Raw genomic sequence first — 21,343 nt, 5'->3', positions numbered from 1 at the left:
CTTTCACTGCTGCTGCCATTGAAGTCTATTGGGCTCAAACGCACTGCAATCACACCAAACGCCCACAGGACTCTTTTGGAAATCATATCGTGTTTGGCATGCATAGGTATGAACAACCTCCATAGAAAGCCATGTTATCTATGTTGACATGGGAATTGATGCGTTCTAGCGTGCATCTGATTTGTATCAGTGTCAACCAGGGTTTAAACGCACACCAAAAAAGCAGCAAGCAAGACTTTTAAAAACACAAGTGATTGGTGTGAAACGTTCCATAGGATTAAGGGTCGGTTCTCAGTACAAAAGTACTCTCCAGGTCCACTCTGGATATGCTTCTGCATGTGTGTTTTTAATGCATTTTTGGATGCATTCCAAATGCGTGTTTTTTTTTTTTCTGGCATGTAATTTGCAAATTGTATGCCAAGTCGCGCCCTATTGTCCACAATTAGAGCGGTCAAATTGGTGAGGTTCCGACTTGGAGACGCGCCAATTTCTAAAGTAGTACATGCACTAATTTTGGTGTGATTTGCGTAGTCCTCTGTCTGATGTCTTGCAAATCACACCTGAAATCGGCATCTCACCTGACTTTGAAATCATGTGACTTCACTGTAAGTTGCACGATTTCAAAGTTGGGCTTGATGTGACCTGGGGGGTTACCCTTTTAAAAGAGATGCTTTTTTCTTACTCAGTGGGAAAAGTTCCCATTCACACTTTCTGGTATTTATAGTTGTAGGGCAAATCGCAGTAAAATGTGCTCTTTTGGTGCTATGCTTTTTTAAAACCAAACCTTTTTAATATATTGCGAGTTACCAATTCTTAGGTGTAATGGCTGCATTAGTTTTCTTTAGTCTTCCTTTTTTTATATTTTCATTTGGTGATTTAGCCAGCAAGTCTTTATTTCAAAAGCACAAGCTTTCTAGCAGAATGTATCAGTTTAAAGAGTTGAGACAAACCATCTAACACTGGCAGGGGTGCTTTAAATGATCCACTTTTATTCATGTAAAACCTTTATTCAAGAAGGAACAAAACAATTTGCAGTAATGGATTATAAAGTAAACTGGAGTTTGGCTTTAATTTGTTAGTGTAATTAAATCTGCTAATACTGGTAACACTTTCCTCCCCCCAGACTGACAATGCTGCTGTCTCGTGCTCATTCATTCAAAGTGATGTCTCACTAATACAGGAGGTGTTACTGGCAAATGCCCCTAGCTCAGTGCCAAAATTTGGTACATGAGCTTCTTTGGAGCTGAGGGAGGCCCATTAAAAAAAGCGACAAAGCAGCATTGCTCAGGTGTGAATGGGGCCCAAGTGACAAGTACAAACAAAATGTTTGCTTAGGGCTGGTTCACACCAGCTGCAGTTTAGTGTGTTTTTGTTCTGCTTTAAAATCTTCATGTATTCCAATGGCCCAAGTTCACAGCAATGCAGTGTTTCAGTGCTATCAACAAAAATTAAAACATTTTAGCTTTTTTTTTTTTTTTTTTTTTTTTTTGTATGCAATGTGGTAAAAGTACACCAGACTGCTGCTCCAATCGGCTTCCAACTTCAGCTTGCCCAGTTAAAGTGGTTGTAAACCTCAGTCATGAAATATGAACAATGCATATCGCTGTATAGTGTCTACTTGTCTCTATCCAGAGTACTAAGTCCTCATGCACATTGGACATTTTGATAATGCTGGTAACGTTAGCTGTGTAGTCACATTGAAAACATGAGCTTTTCAGTTTTTTTTTTTCTTAGCGTTTTTGGATTACCGTTTGGAGCGGTTTTCCACGTTTGCGTTTTTTAGCATTTTTGTTTGTAGAAAAAAAAAAGTCCCAAAATGCCGGTTTGCAGCGTTTTACCGCATTTTGCAGTATTAGCGCTTTTTCTATAGCTAAAAAACTCCTCTAGAAACCCACTAGTCCTGGGGTTTTTTCCAGCCAAAAAATGTTGATTACAATCTGTGGGCATGGACACATAGGATAACATTCTAGGGGGTTTACTAGCTGTAGAAGAAAACCATCAAAAGTCAAAAACAGTAGCTGTGAAAACATCCAGTGTGCATGAGGACTTAGTGTCATATCTATCTGCTGCTTCATTCCTCTGCTATCGGAGTCACTTCTGACAAGTTTTCCTGATACCAAGAGAAAAAGATGATGGGGAGGAATCTCCAGCAGATTGACAGCCTCAGCTGTTTTCCTATGTGCGTTTTATGAAGGGAAGGTGGTGGGTGTCCCTTCCCTCCCCTCCAATCAGCTGTCGGCTCTCCTCACTGACCTCAGCGTGTAATTTTAAGCTCTCTGCCCTGTGTTTGACAGCTCCAACCAGCTTTATAAATTCTGGACTTTGAATGGATGTAGAGGAGAGAGGACTACAGGTAAACTGGTACAAAGTATGTAGGAGGATTTGTTTAATCTGCCACCTGAGGCCAGTCACTGTACGTACGTACGTTTTGAAAATGGAAGCTGGTTGCTGTGTAGATTCTCCAACCTTAGCGTTTTGGGTGACTGTTGCGTGACACATGATTAGGCCTGCCTTATGTGCGACACACGGGAACGTGTAAATTGCTGTAAAAGAAATTGTGAGTTGAAATGTGTCTTCCTGCTATGTGAATGGGACCTCAGTCGCCCTACTTCTTACCATTACGTTCAGTTACTGTGATAAAGATGCCAACATGCTTGTGGGTATGTTATTTTTAGGAAAAAATGCTGGAAAGTGCCTGAATGCATGTAAACGTAAGGGGGGAAAAAAGTTTGCATAATAAATGTAGAGTTATGAAGGGGGAGGAAAAAAGTGCAGAAAATGTGAATGCAAAGAACTTGGCAATTGTGGTTCAAAGGAGCCCTTAGCCTGTTGTAGACCACCTAGTGAGCCTTGATAGAAATGTACTGGCTTTCGGTTCTTTTTGGATCACTGACAGAGCAATTGTGCAGATCAGCTCATTAGATTTCTCTGCAAACTACTTTGTTCCAAATTTGTGCCTGACCACTGATTTCAAATATGGGCACTTAACCAAAATCTCATGCTTTTAAATTTGCGCTTGTTCAGAGGTCCACACCTGACGCTCCAGGTAGTGACATGAGCTACAGTTGACGCAAAGTGGGTTGTTTTGGCTCCTTAGACTTTAATGGGAGTGCCAGAAATGTAATTTTATCACTAAACAATCAGCACTGCATCCTAGTAACTAGCTTTCCATTGGCTAAAACAAAATCTGTCAAGTCTGAAAATGCCCAGAAAAACACTCAAACTATAAATGCTCATCTTCGTATGTGAATTCAGCCTTGAAGGTAGCCAGGCATCTAGTATTGTAGGAAGTTGGCATTGGTAAGCTAGGATGTTGTCGGTGGTAGCCTGAGTGTCCTTTTTTTGTAGGGTTTTTTCTTTTGTTTATGGCGGCTATTTAAAAAGAGGGTGGTATATACCATTATGTAATTTGGGTAGGAAAAATCATGGTAGCAATTTTGCTCAGTTAAAGTATAAAGGCAAAACATTTGCTTTGGATAGTGGAAAGGGATTAGAACACCGGTCAGACTTTTTTTTTTTTTTTGTAAACTTTTTATTGATTTTCAAACATTACAACAAGCAGTCGCAAAGGTAAATGTAAAATAAGAGGGGGAGAAAGCCGAAAAACAAGCTCATTGATGAGACGCTCATAAGTTCATACAATGTCAATATAGTACAGTGAAATGGCAATCAATCACAAACAATCTGAGCAGACAAATCAGTGTTATAAGGGTCCCATGGGTCCCAAACTGCCTCAAATGCAGGGACAGTAGCATCGTGTAAAGCAGGTACTCAATCTTTCCCATCTCTGCTATGCCGGTCAGATTTTTGTCGTCTGGGCCCCTGTTTGAGATTTACCCTATTTGTCCTGTTTACCATTATCACCAAAAAGTAAAAAGAAAATTGGACATGTTCAGTGAATTCTCACTTTGTTTTGGCTAAGGGACAAGAAGTAAAGGCGTTTTTCCTAATGGGTTAATGGCAACTGAGTTTTTTACAGGGTTATAACACTATCCAAAATGGAAAAAGAAAAGTTTGTAGCTCTGCTTTAACCCCTTCACGCCTAAGGGTAAAACAAATCTTAAAGCCTAAGTAAAATTTTACAACTTTGACATGTGTTAGTAAAACTTTACATATCATCACAACTACTTTGTTCATCCAGATGAATTATACCGTATTTTTTTTTCATGACAAATTGGGCTTTCATCTGGGGCGCCTCAGAGACTGATCACTGTGATAGCCAATCAGAGGCTCTCACAGCGATCATTTGACCCGGAATCGGGAGGTCCTGGTTGTTAGAAGGGGAACCGGGGCTCTCAGTGACACCCTGGTCTTCGTGCTGGGAGTGCGCTGTGCAGCACGCTCCCAGCACAGACAAGTACGCAAATATGCAGCACCACGGAAAAAAGCCCAGTACTGTGAGGTCACATATTTTTGTGATGTCGGCATCAAGGAGTTAAAGTATAACTAAAGGCAAAACATTTAGTGTTAGGTAGTGAGGAGGATTAGGAGACCTGTCAGGTCTCTACTGCGTTCTGTGTACTTGTTTGGATTCACCCTCTTGGTCCTGTTGACTGCTTTCACTGAAATTAAAAGAAAATCCCACATTTTGAGTGGCCAACAGAATGGACATAGAGGGGAAATCGTCCAATGGGGGACACTAGTTCTGGTAAATGCCAGGGATTTCTTCTCACTTTCTGTTGTGATTGAGACAGGGATGAAAAATCACCCCAATGGGACACAGCAAAAAAACTCACAGGCGTTGTAACCCTTCCTTACTCCAAAATGAAAAGTTTTGCTTTCAGTTCTACTTTAAAGTGGTTGTAAAGGCTAAAGGTTTTTTTCTTCATTCTATGCATGAAGGTAGAAAAAAAACTTATGCAGCTCTCCTTCCAGCCCTCCCTACTACTTGCCTGAGCCCAGTCGAGTGATGTGTGAAAGGTGCTGCTGTCCCAGCTCTCTGCCCCCTCATTGTCTCGGACACAGCAGCAAAATGTCACAATATGCTTGTATGCATCATATTCTAGCGCGTAATTAAAGATTTACCTTAGAACAAAGCCCTCCAGTGGCACCCTTGGCTTCCATCCTCACCTGGTCTATTTTGCCAGGTTCATGTGCTCTGGCCGCTTGATTAACCGAGCCGCAAGGACATCACTCTGTGCACATGCACGCAGAAGTCTCGGCCGTGGCACAGAGCGCATGCACCGGTGACTTTTATTGGCTGCAGGGACACTGAATATCTCCCAAGTAGTGTGTGTTTAGGAGATATTCATTTATTATAAGCTTACCTGTAGGTACGAGTTTCCAGTAGTTCCAGGAGGCAGTCCTGTTCAGGAGAAAGTAAGGAATTCCTCTTTGAACACTCACCAGAACATGCTTCTAGTACAATATATACCCTTACCTTTTTTTTTTTTTTTTCTGGGGACAACTAAAAAAAAAGGTAGTAAAATGAACAATTTGGTCAGTGAACATTACACCAGAGAAAAGCAAGGGAAAATCTACCTTGAGGGGAGAGGCCATAATAATTTGTGCTGGGAGTTGGGCACTTGAAAGAGAAGTTGTATCTGCGTTTAGCTGCCTATAATCGAAGTGTTCTGGTTAGGGGATCCTAGAACACCTGTTGCAGATTGTTCCTCACTCCCGGTTTGCTACAGAACAGAAAGTAAGCTAAAACCTCTTCAATGGAGCCCTGGATAGTGGTGAAACTTAACAGGAGTGTATTCTTTTCTCTTTAAAACTAAAGTGGAAATTTTTGAAAAAAACTACTTGTCCAGGGACTAAATCTGTCTCCCAATCTACTTGTCCCTCATGACAATCTACTTGTCCCGACGAAGAAAATTAATTTTAACCAAAACCGTATTTAAATCTGCTTTAATGTCTGGAGCTTTTGAAAAGGGACTCTACGGTGACTTAAACAGCACAATGTAAAAAATATTAACAGTTTATCTCCTCTCCCTGCCTGTCCCCAGCACCGCACCTGTGCGCTAGCAGGGAGGAGAGACCTTGCAGTGTAATGAGCACCGATTTGGGTGCTCCTCAGGAAAGGAGTGTTCGGCTTATCCTTTATCCCTTTCACTGCCAGAGCTGTGTTGATTTTTTTTTTTTTTTTTTTTAAAACGTGTGTAAAAAAAAAAAAAACACAATTTTTGGCCTGAAGATTACACAAAACCCTCAAACACTATAGTGTGTATGTATATAGATAGATGGATATCTGTCATAGTGGGCTGTGTGGAAGCAGTCAGGCAGCAGCGCTGCTGCCCAAATGCTTCCACCTGATAGATGACCCTTGCTGTTTGCCCACAGCAAGGCTAAAGGTAAACTACCTGCCCGGTGTCCAGAGCTGCATGTCCTGGGCGTCAAGCGATATATATTGAACATCCCTGCACTTAAGGCCAAGTCGGGGCTTCTTGCAGTGGGATTGTGCTAGTTTAATCCTGTCCTCTGCTCCACCGGCAAATGGTGCTCCCTCACGATTCAGCGATGGACTGTTTTTTTGCCTGGAGTTTAACTTTAGGCCCCATGCACACTGGGCGTTTTAATAACGCTGGCAGCGTTATATGTGTAAAATCACGTTAACTTGTTTTTCAGCTTTTTTCCCAGCATTAGTGCTTTCACAGCTAAACTCCTCTAGAAACCCACTAGTTTCTAGAGGAAGGGGGGGGGGGGGGGTTCCAGCCCATGCCAAAAAAACACTGATTAGTCTGTGTGCATGGACACATAGAATAGCATGCTGGGGAGTTTACTGGCTGTGGAAAAAAACATCAAAAGCCAAAAACAGCAGCTGTAAAAATGTCCAGTGTCCATGAGGGCTAAATTGTAGCCACAGGCAAAACATATCTTCCTTTTGGATATAGTAGAGAGGAATCAAATACCTTTTCAGGTTTTTATTGCCTGTGCTCCCATTGGGAAAATTCACCCTCCTACTTTTAAGTATGATGGTAAAAAAAGGTAAAAGGAAAATTCTCAAATTTTGTGTTATCCCCAAAAAAGTAAGAGGGGGAATCTTCCAATGGAGCCTCTAGTTCTTTTGACTTGGGAGTCCCCAAGGTATTCTCTTAATTTGCTGGGATTTACGTTCACTTCCTGTTTACTATGGGACAGGAAGTTAAGGTAAATCTCCGCAATGGGTGGATTTCTGCTAGTCACAGGCTCGCACCCCTCCAGCCTGTGTCTTAGAATAAAAGGCAGGAGAAGCCTCCATCACGATGTAGTATCTCACCTTCATTATCTTTTAGCTTGTTAGTGGGCATGGTGGAGGGAGTGGGCTGTCGTTTACCACTGTGTTTATGCCCACATGTGACTCTAGTCACATGGGCTGCTCAGATGGGACACGGAGGAAATGCTCAGCAAAGAACTCACTGAAAACTGATCATGTGCAGTAAATGCCAACACTGCTCTGCAAAATCCCAGCTGCATTGGGGACGTGGACAGAAGGGGGAGAGAGAACAGGGAATACCAAGTATTTTTGCGGAATACAGAAAATGAATCCCATAGTGATTATGAACAGCATGTAATACAGATTTTTTTTTAATGATGTGGGTTTAGTGACACTAAAGTAAAACTGAAGGCAAACTTTTTTTTTTTTTAATATGCAATGTTTAGACATTTTTATTCTTGAGTATATACGCAGTGGTAAATATAAATAACCAGCTAATCCACTCTGAGAATAACTCGGAGATATACTGTATCAACTATTAGAGGTTGAATCTGGTACACATCAGACTCGGATCTACATTTCTATTTAACCACTTGCCCACCAGAGGATTTACCCCTACCCCGATCAGGCCATTTTTTACAATACGGCGCTGAGTTACTTTAACTGACAATTGCGCAGGCATGCAACATTGTACATAAATTAAATTTGTCCACCACAAATAGCTTTCTTTCGGTGGTATTTGATAATCTGCGGTTTTTAATTTTTGCACTATAAACACCAACAATTTTGAAAAAAAAAAAAACATTTTTGACTCTGCTATAATCCAGTAAAAAAATTTCATAAAAAAAAAACTAATGGCGTAGGAATGTTGGAGATAATTGACTGCCACTGACATCCCCAGTGACACAAACACAGTGATCAATGCTAATAGAAAGCACTGACACTGGGCGGGAAGGGGTTAACATCTGGGGCAATCAAAGGGTTAACTGTGCTGTTACATTGGGTGCTGAGTTTTTTTTATCATGTAGACCAGCTGCTTTGTATTGCTCTGCTGTGCAGAGCATTACAAAGCAGCCTATTCATGCTGATGGGAGAGATCTGTTTACATGCAAGAATTAGCTATTGTCCTGCCAAGGAGCCAATAGCAACGTGGGTAGGGAGCGTGCACGCCACCTACCCAGAAATGCAAAATTGCATATATACTTCTACTATAGGGTGGTAGGGAAGCAGTTAAGGAAAAATCAAAGACCTAAAACACTGTTTTGCAGGATTGTAATAGAATGTTACGCATGGTGGACTCCCTTGTTGTAGGCAGGCAGCTTAAAATTCAAGTTACCTGTGCCTACTGTTGCAAAGACATTTAGTAGTATCAGCATGGCTTTTTTTATATATATATATATATATATATATATATATATATATATATATATATATATATATATATATATATATATATATATATATATATATATATATATATATATATATATATATATATATATATTTTGCAACGTCACCAGAAGTAGGTAGGATGTTTAGGGTATTTTAACTGGGAGCCAGATTTGAAGCGTGGAGGGGGGATATAAAGCTTTCCTCTTCACACATTTACTTGTTCTCGGGCACTTACATGTTTGGATGGTGTACTGAGTTGTATGTGTGCTGCATTCTATATACAGATGTGTACAGAGCTGTATGTGTGCTGCACTGTATTTTCTGACATGTAAACCAATAATGCACTATGTATGCAGACCAACTAATCCATAATGAAAGTTCATTTTTTGTGGATTTTTTTTTTCTCCTGTATGTTAAGTTGTATTCTGTGGTGTTTTTTTTTTTTTTTTTGTGTTTTTTTGTTTTTTTTATACATTGACTTCATGTGAATTTTTTTTTTCTAGGAACAGAAAAGTGGTTGACTATTCACAGTTTCAAGATTCTGATGGTATGTTTTTTGTTTGGTGTGCTTAGGTGTTTATTTTATGCAGTGCTTACATACACTACTAGTGAAAAGTTTTAGAACGCCCCCTATTTTTCCAGTTTTTATTGAAATTTAAACAGTTCACGTTGAGTGAATAACTGGGGTGGGGGGGGGGGACGACTAGGTTAACAAACTGAAAAATGTACACTTCAGTTAAGTTTATTTTTCAGGGAGTAATTGGTTAACAACTTGGTTCTGCAGTAATGTAAGTACTTAAGCATTGAAAGTTTATGCTAACTATTCCTACAGGTGTCCCAACTATTTTTGATTTACTTACAAGCTCTCTATATAAAAGCAGTGTTGAAACGGACTGTTACGATATCCTTTTAAATAAATATTTGGGCAGTATTTTACAGCAGGAAGTGGTATATTGCTCTCAAAATGGTGAGAAAAAGATTAGTAAAGCAAGACGGATAGACCATTATGACCCTTAAAAGTGTAGGTCTTTAGAGAAATTGAAAAGAAATCCAAGGTGTCGGTGAGTAAAGCTTCCTACACCATCAGAATGCTCTTGGAAACTGGAGAATGTTGACAGGAGGAGGTCTGGCAGACCCAAAACCAGAACAGACTCACAATTTTCTGAGTGACATTTTTGTTAATGATTCCATGATTTATTTCCAATTTGTTTTTATGCTTTATTTCAGTGTACATTGAGACATTAAGCTGCACACATTTCAATAAACTGGGAAAAATGGGAGTATTTCTAAAAACTTTTGAGCGGTAGTATATAATATACTTTTAAATCAGTCCCTGCTCTCTAGGAACTTTAAAGGTCCCAAACTCTCATTCATTCACATACTAGGGCCAGTTTAGACAGGAGCCAAATAACCTACTGGCATTCAGGGCCGTGGATAAGGGGTACCACCGGTCCTCCTGTATGGGGACTGGGCCAGTAGGGGGGGCCCAGGCAGTTGAGTGAATTGGATGTGGGCAGGGAAGGGGATCAGAGCTACAGGGGGGCAGTTACTTGAACTGATCACCTGTATGGTTCTCTGCAGAAGCTTGCTGCTTGTCTCTCCCCCCACCTGCTTTCAGCTGCTACTGAGAGGCATACAGGGGATCGCTCGAGTAATTGCCCCCATGCCACACTGGTCACCCTCCCTGTGCACCATACTTTTCCCCTGCTGCCCATTCCTCCCTGTGTGCAATCCCCCCATTACCCTGTAGTGCTTCCAGCTTCCCTTCCCTTTCTCCCGCCGGCAACTGTAAGCGCACAATAGGATCCTTTTTTCTTTTTATTGGTTGAATTGATGGACTTGTATGGTGTTTTAATTTATTTTGAACTAGACTATGTAAATATGGATCTTTCTGGATGTATTCTGAGTGGGGAAGGGTCCCATTAAATGTAATATTTACCGGGCCCTTAATTTCGTGAATGACCATAATGAGTGATTTGGTACAAAATCTTCATGGTGTTCATCCACAACTGAAGTATAGTAAAATGTTTATTAAGGGAGGGGCTGTCAGGTTGGCTATAAGGGGCCCTGTGGTTTCAAACTGCAGCCTTGCCAGCATGTCTTTAGAATGTGGACGGAAAACCCACGCCAGCACAGGGGAGAACATGCAAACTCCATGCAGGTAGTGCCATGGTTTGGTTTTCGACTGACAACCCTAGTGCTGCTAGGTGGAAGTGCAATTCACTTAGCCACTATGTGTGAGCTTTATGTAGCAATCCTAAAAACTTTACATACAAGGCTTCAGTTACAAAGGCACTCAGGCCCATACAGTGTGATTTAGCCATATGTTCTTGGGGTCGCACTGGGCTGCATGGAGAAGCAGTAACTGTATGGATTTGCCTGCACAGCTGAGTTTGACAGGTACACACGGGTGCAGAACTAATGTGTATCCATTCATCTTTATTGGCTGCCTGCATGCAACGCAGTGCTATGCCAAAAAGAAACAAACTGCCTTTCAGTGTGAGAGTGAGACATTCCTCCCCCCCCCCCCCCCAACCCTCTGGCCAAATAGTTAGTCTGCCCATGTTTGGGGCCTGGGTCTCTTTCGGGCCACAATTATCGGCACCTGTATCGCTAATTTTTTCCTATCAGCAAAATGCTGATAGAGATTTTTGGCCACTGGAATTTCGGTGCACCCATAATTTAAACCGTCCCAACACATAAAGGTGATAGACTACAAGAATAAATATATAAGTTAAGTGCAGTTTTGTCATGTGGAAAAAGTACCTCTATACTTGCCAGTAGTCCAAATTTATATGAAAGTACAATAGGATTTTTCCCAGATTAGGTGCCAATGTTTAGAACCTCTTTATAGGGACAAGTTGTGTCCAACTGACACTCCAAGGCTTTCAGAAAGAAGATTATGAATGCCTATGGCCTCGTTGACATTTGGAGCAGCTATCTGTGCAGTCGCTATATCCCAGTTTAAAGCTATGGAACTACCTGCACAGGGATGCACAATGCCTGTGCATCCTCATGCGGACGGCCCTCACGCAGGGCATGGGTGTGTATGGCCTATGATTTTGACAAAGGACTTGGGTCTGTTCACACTGCTCACACACTTATTGCCCCATTTTCATGTCTGCACTTTCCCCACACTGCAGATCACACTAAGCATTATGGTATGAACAGGGCATACAGAAAAATGTTTTTTCTCTTGCAGTGTCTGGAATTGATCGTGTGGAATGTAAGTCGCTGCACATATTGTGAACAGGCCCTTAAAATATTGAAGTAAAATATGAGGCATGTCTGATATATGCATTTACCTGCATTGTTTGACACATTTAAGTTTTTCCACATATTGGAGCAGAATTAGATCATTGTGGGGAAGGAAGGTTGGATGAGAATTGTGGCCATAGAAGGAGGGGAAGAGTTGAGCAACCCTCCCCACCTACTGATTTTTGCTTACCTGAGTATTTTTAATGGGTAAGTTCACTTTTTTTTTTTTTTTTTTTTTCACTGGAGCCTGTAAAGCAGAGGTATCTATCTCCCATTTCTTTGCGGCCCACATTGACATTTATGGTTGCCCCCAAAGCATGTTAAGACTGTTTAGGGTTTAGGTGTGCATTATGTGCAGGGTCCAGCACCTCACAGGTTGTCCACATCTCACTTCCACCCTGCCTTAGTCTCTGACCTCCCTCCAGAGCCCTCATCTTAGATTTCTGTGTTTTACAAGTGACAGTGAGGAGTAGAGTGAGAGGTACAGAGGTAGCAGAACAGAGTTGCAGCTGCAAAACGTTCTAGATGCAAGGGCCCAATAAGATGGCCTGGCAGGCTGAATTTGGACTGCGTACCTGACACTAGCTGTAAGGAATTGCACCCATGATCAGCAAATCGGGGTTGCAATGCCAGGCTACTGCAGACTCTCGGTACACTCTAGCTCCTATACAGGCAGGCAGCTACTGGCTTCCAGGAATAATTCCTGAACTACAAGCGTAAATGAGTGGAACATGTTCCAAAGATGAACTTAACCTTTAAGGCACCTTTCACACAGGTGATCCAATCAGGTCTACCTGTCAGAAAGGTATGGACCTTTAAGTCAGGTCCACCTGAAAAACTACCGACAGGCAAGTCTATTTACTAGCACCTTCCTCCAGGTCTGATCCAGTCTGCTAAAAAAAAAAAAAAAAAAAAAAAAAAAATCTGTCCACCATTTAATCTGATCAGAGGGTAGTTGGATGTCAACAGTCAGTTTACTCCAGACCGCTCATAGAGCACAGCGGGCTCTGTCCATGTCTGCTGTGCATAAACTGAGCCATCCACCTGCTCTGCAGGGGGTTCTGTGAGCTGATCGGAAAACACAATCTGCTTGTTGTGAAAAGGGGTCTAAATCTGTATTCTACTGAACTGAGGACATTTTTGCAGAATGTTTTTTTATCAGTAATTCATTTTCACTGCAATGCTGCTGAACTTTCTATGTGCGTTTTTTGTTGTGGGTTTTTTGTTTTTGTTTTTTAATACACACTATATTGCCAAAAATATTGGGACACCCCTCCAAATTTATTGGATTCAGACTGCTACGATATTTTTTGTGAAAGATTGGGTCGCTTTCAGGAGCTCAGTGAATTAAAGCGTGATAGGTTGCCACCTATGCAATAAGTCCATCCGTGACATTTCCTTGCTACTAAATATTCCACGGTCAACTGTTGACATTGGCTGTGCATTTGGGGTTATTGACCAGCTGCAGAATAAATTTGATGCCAGTCACATACCTCCCTGATGGTATAGCGTTATGTATCTATAAGTGTATGCCTGTAGAGGCCATTGATCCGGACCAAATCTCCAACTCTGTTTGCAGAAACTTGCAGGGATCCTCCACCATGCTTCACTGTTTCCTGTAGACACTCAATGTACTGCTCTGCAGCCCTTCACAGACTGTCTTTTTGCTACAGCCAAATATTTCAGATTGAATCAGTCCAGAGCACCTGCTGCCATTCTACACCCTATGGTTTTGTGTGTATTACATGGAAACAAGGCTAAAAGACTCACCTGTGCACGAAAACATTTAAAATATATATACAACGCTTTAGTAAATTGCTCATTTTGTAGATGAAGAGTATGGACGAGAATCTGCTCCACCAGCCAAGAAATCTCGGGCATCCACAAGAGAGAGTAAAGAGAAAAGGCGATCTGGAAGAAACTCACAAGAGAGGTAAACCTTTTGTACTTCACCTTAACCACTTCACCCCCCCCCCCCCCCCCCTCCTGACTAGTCCATTTTTTTGCGTTACGGCGCAGCGTTAGACAATTGTGCGGTCATGCAATGCTGTGTCCAAATATTTATTTCCTTTTTTTCCCACAAATTCAGCTTTCTTTTGGTGGCATTTGATCGCCTGTGTTTTATTTTTTGCTCTATAAAAAAAACTGACAATTTTTTGAGAACTATTTTTTGACATGTTCAGTAAAAAATTTAAATCAAATTTACTCCAAAATGTATTCTGCTACATGGCTTTGTTAAAAAAAAATCCCAATATGTGTAAATTGGTTATTGCGTTTACAAATGGCGGTATATATACAAACATTTTTTGTAATTTATTTTTACTAGTAATGGCCACGATCAGCGACTTATAGCGGGACTGCAGCGGACATTCTGACTGGAGGGAACTCACTTGGTGTCACTGACCTCTCTAGTGACACCAATACAGTGATCAGTGCTAAAAAAAAAAAAAAAAAAAAAAAAAGCACGAACACTGTACTAATGGCACTGGGCAGGAAGGGGTTAACATGAGGGGCAATCAAAGGGTTAACTGTGGGGAGTGTTTTACTTGGGGGTGTGTCAGTGTGCTTCACTGTAATCGCACTGCTTTGGATGGCTGTGCTGTGCCATGCCATTCAAAGCAGTGTGCCTGAGCTGACAGGAGAACTGTTAGTAAACAAAATCATTCTCCCTGTCGGAGATCCTCAAACACTGGGCACCGGCGAGTGATCACCGGCTGGGACCCGGTGATTGACAGCCACGAATGGCGGCGCGAGTAGGGTGTGTGCCCCTGCCCGAAGATGCAAATATATGATTTTGTGCACCTGTGCCGCCCTGTAGCAATATTTCTGCTATTGGGCAGTCAGAAAGCGGTTAACAAAAGGGAGAAATTCATAATTGAATCCAAGGGAAAAAAATGTCCTAGTCTGTATAATTGCTCACTTCTGACCTTGATCCATTAAGTTCATTGCATTGAAAATGCGTAATGGAAAAGCTATACAAAGATGTTATACGCCATACAATCCTGTTTAAAAAAAAAAAAAAAAAAAAAAGTAGTTTGAAAACTTTGCACAGTGCTAGTCTTCCTGTTAAAGGGGTTGAAAACCTGCAGTGCATGCTATATAAAACAAAGGCACCATAGTAATGTGTACACACATCCAAATGAAACGTTGACATTTTTACTCTTCAAAGCCCACTTTGTAATTGAAATGATTCCGGCAGCTGCAAAGCCTGTTCACATATGTACAGAAATGTGCATCCCAATTTTCCACCAGACACTGTCAGTGTCCTTGTGATAGCAATGAACTGAAGTTTAACCACTTGACCTTAGGAAGGTTTTACCCTCTTCATGACAAGGGCATTTTGTATTTATTTATTTTGCTATTCAGCACCGTGCTACTTTTAACAATTGCTCAGTCATGCAACTGACATTTTTGTGATTTCTTCCCACACATAGTGGAAAATAGCTTTGGTGGTATTCACCACTGTATTTTTGTTTATATAGCAAAAACACCCTACATGTTTAAAGAATAGGTAGATGTGAGCACCCAATGAAACCAAATAAGTAAAGAAACTGAATAAATTAAAACATTTTGAGAATTAGAGATGCAGGCGATGCCTCAGGTGATTGGCAGCTCCTCCATTCTCTGACTTGCACCGTGTGAAGCGGTTGTTTGAGCCTGGCACTCTGCATCTGAATCCAGGAGATGCCAATTCTTCAGGTGATCACCAACTCTTAGTTCTTCTCTCTGGTCCTCCTTCCTTGGCAGTGCTGCAGGAGAGCGCGTTCTGGGAGGACATCATAGGACGCCCTCCCAGAACTGACCGGCCGCAGTGTAGCCGTCATTCGGCTATCTGCGGTTGGCAAGTAGTTAATTTTTGCTTTATTTCAGTTTTTACATCAAGTGTCTTGGTTACATTAGCCTCACATTAACATTTTTTAAAATGTCTAACTTGGCTTTTACTTTTTCTCTTTTAGTGAAGAATCTGAAGAAAAAGATGTGAAGAAAACCAAAAAAGAGGAGCACAATTCAGGAGGTAAAAACCTGTGGAGGGTGTGGTGGTACTAATGGAAATGCATACATGTCCTTTAATAACACATTGATTTCAGACAGTTCTGCTGATCTTGGTGAATCTTAACCCAAAACCAAAAATTGTGTATTGCAACTCACGAATATCAAAATGTGGTGGCTGCATTAATTTCCTTATTTTCACCTGGTGATCTAGGCAGTAATGCTTCCTGTTTTGGATGCCTCTACTCTGGAGTAGCAATGGAGCCACCCCTGGACAGCAGCACGATCAACCTGTGGCGAGGGTAGTGTTGGATGCACTACCAAATTTAGTTTTTTGGGGGGGGTAGCTCCTCCACCCATAGAATGTGTTAAGATAAAAAAAAAAAGTGAGGCTTTAGAGCCACTTTAACCTGCTTCTGTTGATTTCGGGTCACAACTCATGCCCTGTGTAAGTTGCCCCTCTATAGAGGGATGTACCAATTTGATTAACCAATTGCAAGATGGCGGCCGGGCAAACAGCTCGTCCCTCCGGGTTGACTCCACCTTGCTATAGGGGCACCTGCTGCTCTGTTTGTCCATTCACAAATGGAGTTGTGGCTTGATCCAGCCCCCTCTCGTCACAGCCTTACTGGCTGTGATTGATGGCAGTGGGAGCCAATGGCTCCCACTTGCTGTCTCAGCCAATGGGTCAGAGACCTGGAACAGCCGAGGCTGTCATTCATATCACTGGATCACAATGAGGCTCAGGTAAGTGTTGAGGAGGCTGGGGGGGATACTGCATATAGGTTTTTTTTTTTTTTCTTTTTTTTTTTTAACCTACATGCATAGAATGCATGAAGGTAAAAAACCCTTCAGCCTTTACAACCACTTTAAACGATACTGGATGGAAGTTATCTAAATTGCTAATGTAACAGGTCTTTCTTTTAGTATAGATCCATTTGACATTTATTTTTAGGCATTTTTAGATCTTCTCTTTTGGATGAGTATAAACTCCTGGCAGTACTCCTTTTTATCACCTGAAGAATGATCGTCAAATGGGTTTTTCTCCCTTTTTGATATCTGAATGGGTGCAAGATTTGAATAAGTATTGCATATGTGAAGCAAATATATTTTCTACTGCAATGCCATGTTTAAACTTCAACCGTATGTGGAAATGCTGGCTAGAATTTTTTATTTTTTTTTTAAATTTAGAAACCCTGTAATTGAATTGATATGCATTTTGTAGTTTTTTCATATGGATCTGTGCTGGAATGGTGTGGGTTTTTGATTTTATTATCTAGGGTGTCTTTTTGTTGCTGCTGGAAGCCAGTTTCTTTAGCCACCAACTTTCTTTTTATAAATCTTTGTAAGGTTGCTTTTGAACTTTCCTACTAGAGAACAGTTATGCCTCTGCGTTCTTCCTTCTAGCTTTAATACTGATAATGCTTTCCTCTTGTCGAGTGTTGAAGGTTCAAATCTTTTTAATTTCTGTGTAATTCGTTCGGTGGTATAGGCAGATTGCTTGAGTAACAATGCTGAAGTAAAGTGTTGGTTGTGCAAAGTTGTACACATGCTACGCGAATCTGGGCTAACCACTATGCGTACAAAAAAAAAAAAAAGAAAAAGCAATGCCCGGTTTGAATTATCGGTTGATATAGCCATCTTGATTTCTGCATGTTCTCCCTTGTAGAAGTTTTATGATGTTTGCTCAAATGTAATTGGTGCTTTTGTTTATTTTCTTTTCCCAGATGAAGACTTTGGCAGTGATGATGACTTGGCAGCTGGAGATGGAAAAGCTGACAGTGACTATGAAAGTCCAAAAAAAAGCAAAAAGGGCAAAAAACCTACACCAGAGAAGAAGCGATCTTCCAAACCTAGAAAAAGATCTGCTGCAGGTAGCAAATCTTCTCAAACCCATACCCGTGGTTCATCTGAACTGTCTTTATGAGCTGCTTCCACAGCTATAATCACATCTGAACATAGTTATTACCAGTCTTTCCAGGATTTATCTTTGGGGGCGGTGGTGTTCAGGCTCAGTTGCCTATTTTATTTTTTTATGGCCATGTCCTTTACATTAGGTTATGCTGCCACCTTCAGGTGATTGGACACTGAGTCCCCTTCTAGACATAACCTTCCTGTTAGGCAAGACTTCAGTTTTTGTTTTTTTTTTCTTTGCTAGTGTCTTAGGTGATGGACATGTGTCTGCACACAAATTTAGCAAGCTTCCCAGCGGTTCCATCTGGGATTAGTAGGCTAGCTCTCTCTGGATCTATTTTCCTACAGCTTTTCAACATTCGGTGGGATCTTGCCTAGATCCTGCTCTGGACATGTTTCTGGCCAGAGTGAATTCACTTCAATGAAATATTACCTTGTGGACCTGTAGGGTATTATACAGGTCTAGGGAAGTGATTCCTGATGGCGAATAGTCTCTGCAGACTCTTGGCCACAGAGCCTGCTCTGATGGGTGAAGACTGGACCCCCTGGGGGGTCCTGCTGCAGGACTAGTGCCTCAAGGTAGCCTTGCTGGTAACCTCCTTTTGGTGACCAGCTCCCACCCTGGGGCAGGACAGGAAGGGTGGCTTTTTCATTGTGTGGGACTGCAGGTCACAGTAGTGTGTGGTGGTTTTGTACCATCATACAAGGAGTGGTATGGGAGGCTCTGAGCACCAAATGTAGGAAGTGTAAACTTCTCTGCCCCGCATTCACTTTCACTCTGGAAAGAGCAGGGCTGCGTACACATGCACAATACAGCTGTAACATCTCAAGTGGGGTGAAGCATGCAGGTGGTGGCCATCTTGGACTGTGCTTCAGTAGTACATTCTCTGAAGGAAACTAAACTTGTGGCTTACAGCAGAGCACATGTGAACTACAAGTAGCAGCAAAGTTTTTTTTTTTTTTGTTTTTTTGTTTTGTTTTTTAAATCCTGAGGGACCGCAAGTCACAAAAAGGCATTCTTTGTTGGCCTACAGGTTGCAGCAGTGCTTACTTTGTGGAACTGCAGGTCGCAGAGCATTTTGTGGGGCCAAGTCTGCCTTTCTTGCGGGGGTGAGGGGGCACTGACAGATTTAGTGGGGAACCTGTTGAGATAGACCACACCCTGGTGTTTGCTGGCTCCATACCTTCTTGGCTTACTGGGGCTGCTATTTCCAGCACGGGCCACTATGTCATTATGATTTGTCTCAGCGGTGGTGAGGGGTGCCAAATACCTTTTTAGGTAAGGAGGAACTTGAGTGCAGCCCCCCATTCTGTGTATCCCCAGGAGGTCAGTTTGTTCTATGTGGCTCTGACACTTTCACTTATCTTGTATTTCCACTGCTTCCGGGACGCCTTTCTCCTGTTTGTGACAAGGGAGGGATTCTCACCTGCTTTCTGGAATATTTGCCACACCCTAGCAGCCATAGTGGTGCCTTGGCTCCCATTACTTCTGGGAGCCCTTTTTTTTTTTTTTTTTTTATTTCCCCTCTTCCCCATGCCCTATGAGGACAACATATCCTTATATATGTCCCATATAGCTAGCTCCTTTTTGCTTTCCTGGGACTCTTCTAATTATCTTTGTGTCATTCTTCTTACTGTTCTGCCTTGAAGGTGTGTCTAGCAAGTCCCAATTCACCTTTTGTGGATGGTATCAAAATGGTCATCTGTGGCTGCTTGCCATGTTTTCCTTGAACAGATTCCTTCATGCTCCCTCTATGGGACTTCTCCTTTCCCTTCCTCCTGGCTAGGTGTATATTTTGTCCTACTAGAGCATGTGCCCCTCTTGGAATGATTCTCCTTCGTACCTGGGCCAATTCTAGAGATGTCTGGGGTTTTCTTGGCTTTTTTTTAGTATCAAGCCTACTCGGCAAAGCATTGCCAGCGTCCAATTCACCCGAAGGTAACAGCATATATAACCCATAATCTATTGAAGTTCCTATAGCCTCTACTGTACTTGGATATAGAATTCACAGGTAAGTCAGAGTTCCTAGTTTTCTCTAAAACCAGATGCTATGAACTCTGGACTCTATAAATTAGGTGGTGTGGGTTTTTTTTTTCTTTATATCGTAAAAGCTTTATTTTTTTTTTTTTTGTGTGTGTGTGTGCTGATACTCGAGTATCCTTTTTATTGAGGTTCCACGCTTTGTTTTAGGTGACAGTGATGATGAGAGAGAACGTAAAAATGTACGCCAACAAAGACAAGCTGCATCTAAAGCTGCTTCCAAGCAGAGAGAGATGCTGATGGGTGATGAAGGAAGTGAGGATGAAGAGCAGGAGGATGAAGAGGAAGCACCGTTTTTGGAAAGTGAGTTTGAGCACTGCTGTGTATAAAAGTGGACCAAGGCATCAACTTTATAAGAAATAGATGCACCTAAAAAGGACAAAATTGTCCCATGAGTCCCACTTTGGGTTCTGTCCTCTTATGTTTTGTTTACTTGACCAGTTATGTTTACTGTTGTCTAATCCTCTAGGATTCCCACAAAGCTAAATGTTTAGGTGTGTCCTTTACGTGTGTGTGTGTGGGGGTTTTTTTTTTTTTTCCAAATATACACAATTAACGGCATCTACACAGAACCCTTCCTCCTCTAAAGTGTTTTCTGCCCTACCTGGTTTTCACTTGTGTAGAAGAAATGTTGGCCCCCGGCTTCACGTGATGCAACTTCACATATCCATCTCCCCCGTGGTCTGTGCTACAGGCCTCTAAAAAGGCCCTGTTGTGCCTTCCGTTCATGGATTACTTCACTTTAGAGCGATACGAGATCATGAAGAAAAATTGAAAGGTGTGGAATTGATGTGGACACACATCACCTGGAGTATCTAGCTCTTACCCTGGAAACTACCCTAGCTGATGCTTTCCTAATTTATTATGTTTAGGCTTCAAGCTACTCCAGTCACACAGTCGCCTTTTAAACTTGCAAAAGAGCGCTGGGACTAAAGGTGTCCTTTTGGGAGAGAAAAACCTCCTTTTGCTGTCCTTTTGAGGGGCACATGAATTTGGATACTTTCAGGCTCTACTGCCATCTGCAGGTGGAATGGGTACTGGCAAACAAGAATAACCCCTCCTATTCCAAACTTATTTCCATTTTATATATATATATATATATATATATATATACATATATATATATATTTTTTTTTCTTTTTGCTAACGTCGTGGTAGGTTGGATGCCCCCCCCCCCCCCCCCCCCTCAGTCCTGCTAATTTCTGGTCTTGCCTGTATTGTGACCTTCAGGCACTGTCCCTTATCTGTGCCTTAATCTAAAACACCAGGTTCTACCCCACCACTGGGGGATGCCTTTCACATTGCTCTCCACTGCTATTTTTTTACAGTGGTAAGGATTAATGCTGGAGGAATATCGATTTAGGTGGCGTTCTGCAAGCTCCATGCTGTCTAGCGAGGGAGGAGTGTTACCCACCTGAACTTGTGCTTTCTTTGGAGCTCCGCCTGTCTGTTAAAGCTCTAATCCCCCGATTTCTATCGGCAAGATGTATTGGCTGAGAGATGACAGGCTCCCTCTTTCTGCTTGCCTGCTGCCTGGGAGTTCTGGAACAATGCTGCAAACCATAGAGAAGGAACTCTCGGATTAATTTGTATTGGTCCTTATGTGACATGCA

The 21,343-nt window shown here is 41.8% G+C and overlaps 1 protein-coding gene across 2 annotated transcripts in view; it reads left to right on the top strand.

Moving 5' to 3' along the window:
• The window catches only part of NUCKS1 (nuclear casein kinase and cyclin dependent kinase substrate 1), a 37,313-nt gene that overhangs the window by 5,505 nt on the left and 10,465 nt on the right, over positions 1-21,343 (top strand). For both annotated transcript variants that reach the window (XM_089686369.1, XM_089686368.1), the window contains exons 2-6: positions 9,031-9,074; positions 13,616-13,718; positions 15,742-15,800; positions 17,503-17,649; positions 19,881-20,033. In XM_089686369.1, coding sequence (XP_089542495.1) covers positions 9,031-9,074; positions 13,616-13,718; positions 15,742-15,800; positions 17,503-17,649; positions 19,881-20,033 — 506 coding nt within the window. The remainder of the gene's footprint in view (positions 1-9,030; positions 9,075-13,615; positions 13,719-15,741; positions 15,801-17,502; positions 17,650-19,880; positions 20,034-21,343) is intronic.

Source organism: Staurois parvus, unplaced genomic scaffold (assembly GCF_062004578.1).
Source record: "Staurois parvus isolate SC_StPar_1 unplaced genomic scaffold, SC_StPar_1.0 ptg000395l, whole genome shotgun sequence".
NCBI classification, from domain to species: Eukaryota; Metazoa; Chordata; class Amphibia; order Anura; family Ranidae; genus Staurois; species Staurois parvus.
This window is presented reverse-complemented; position numbering and strand designations above follow the sequence as displayed.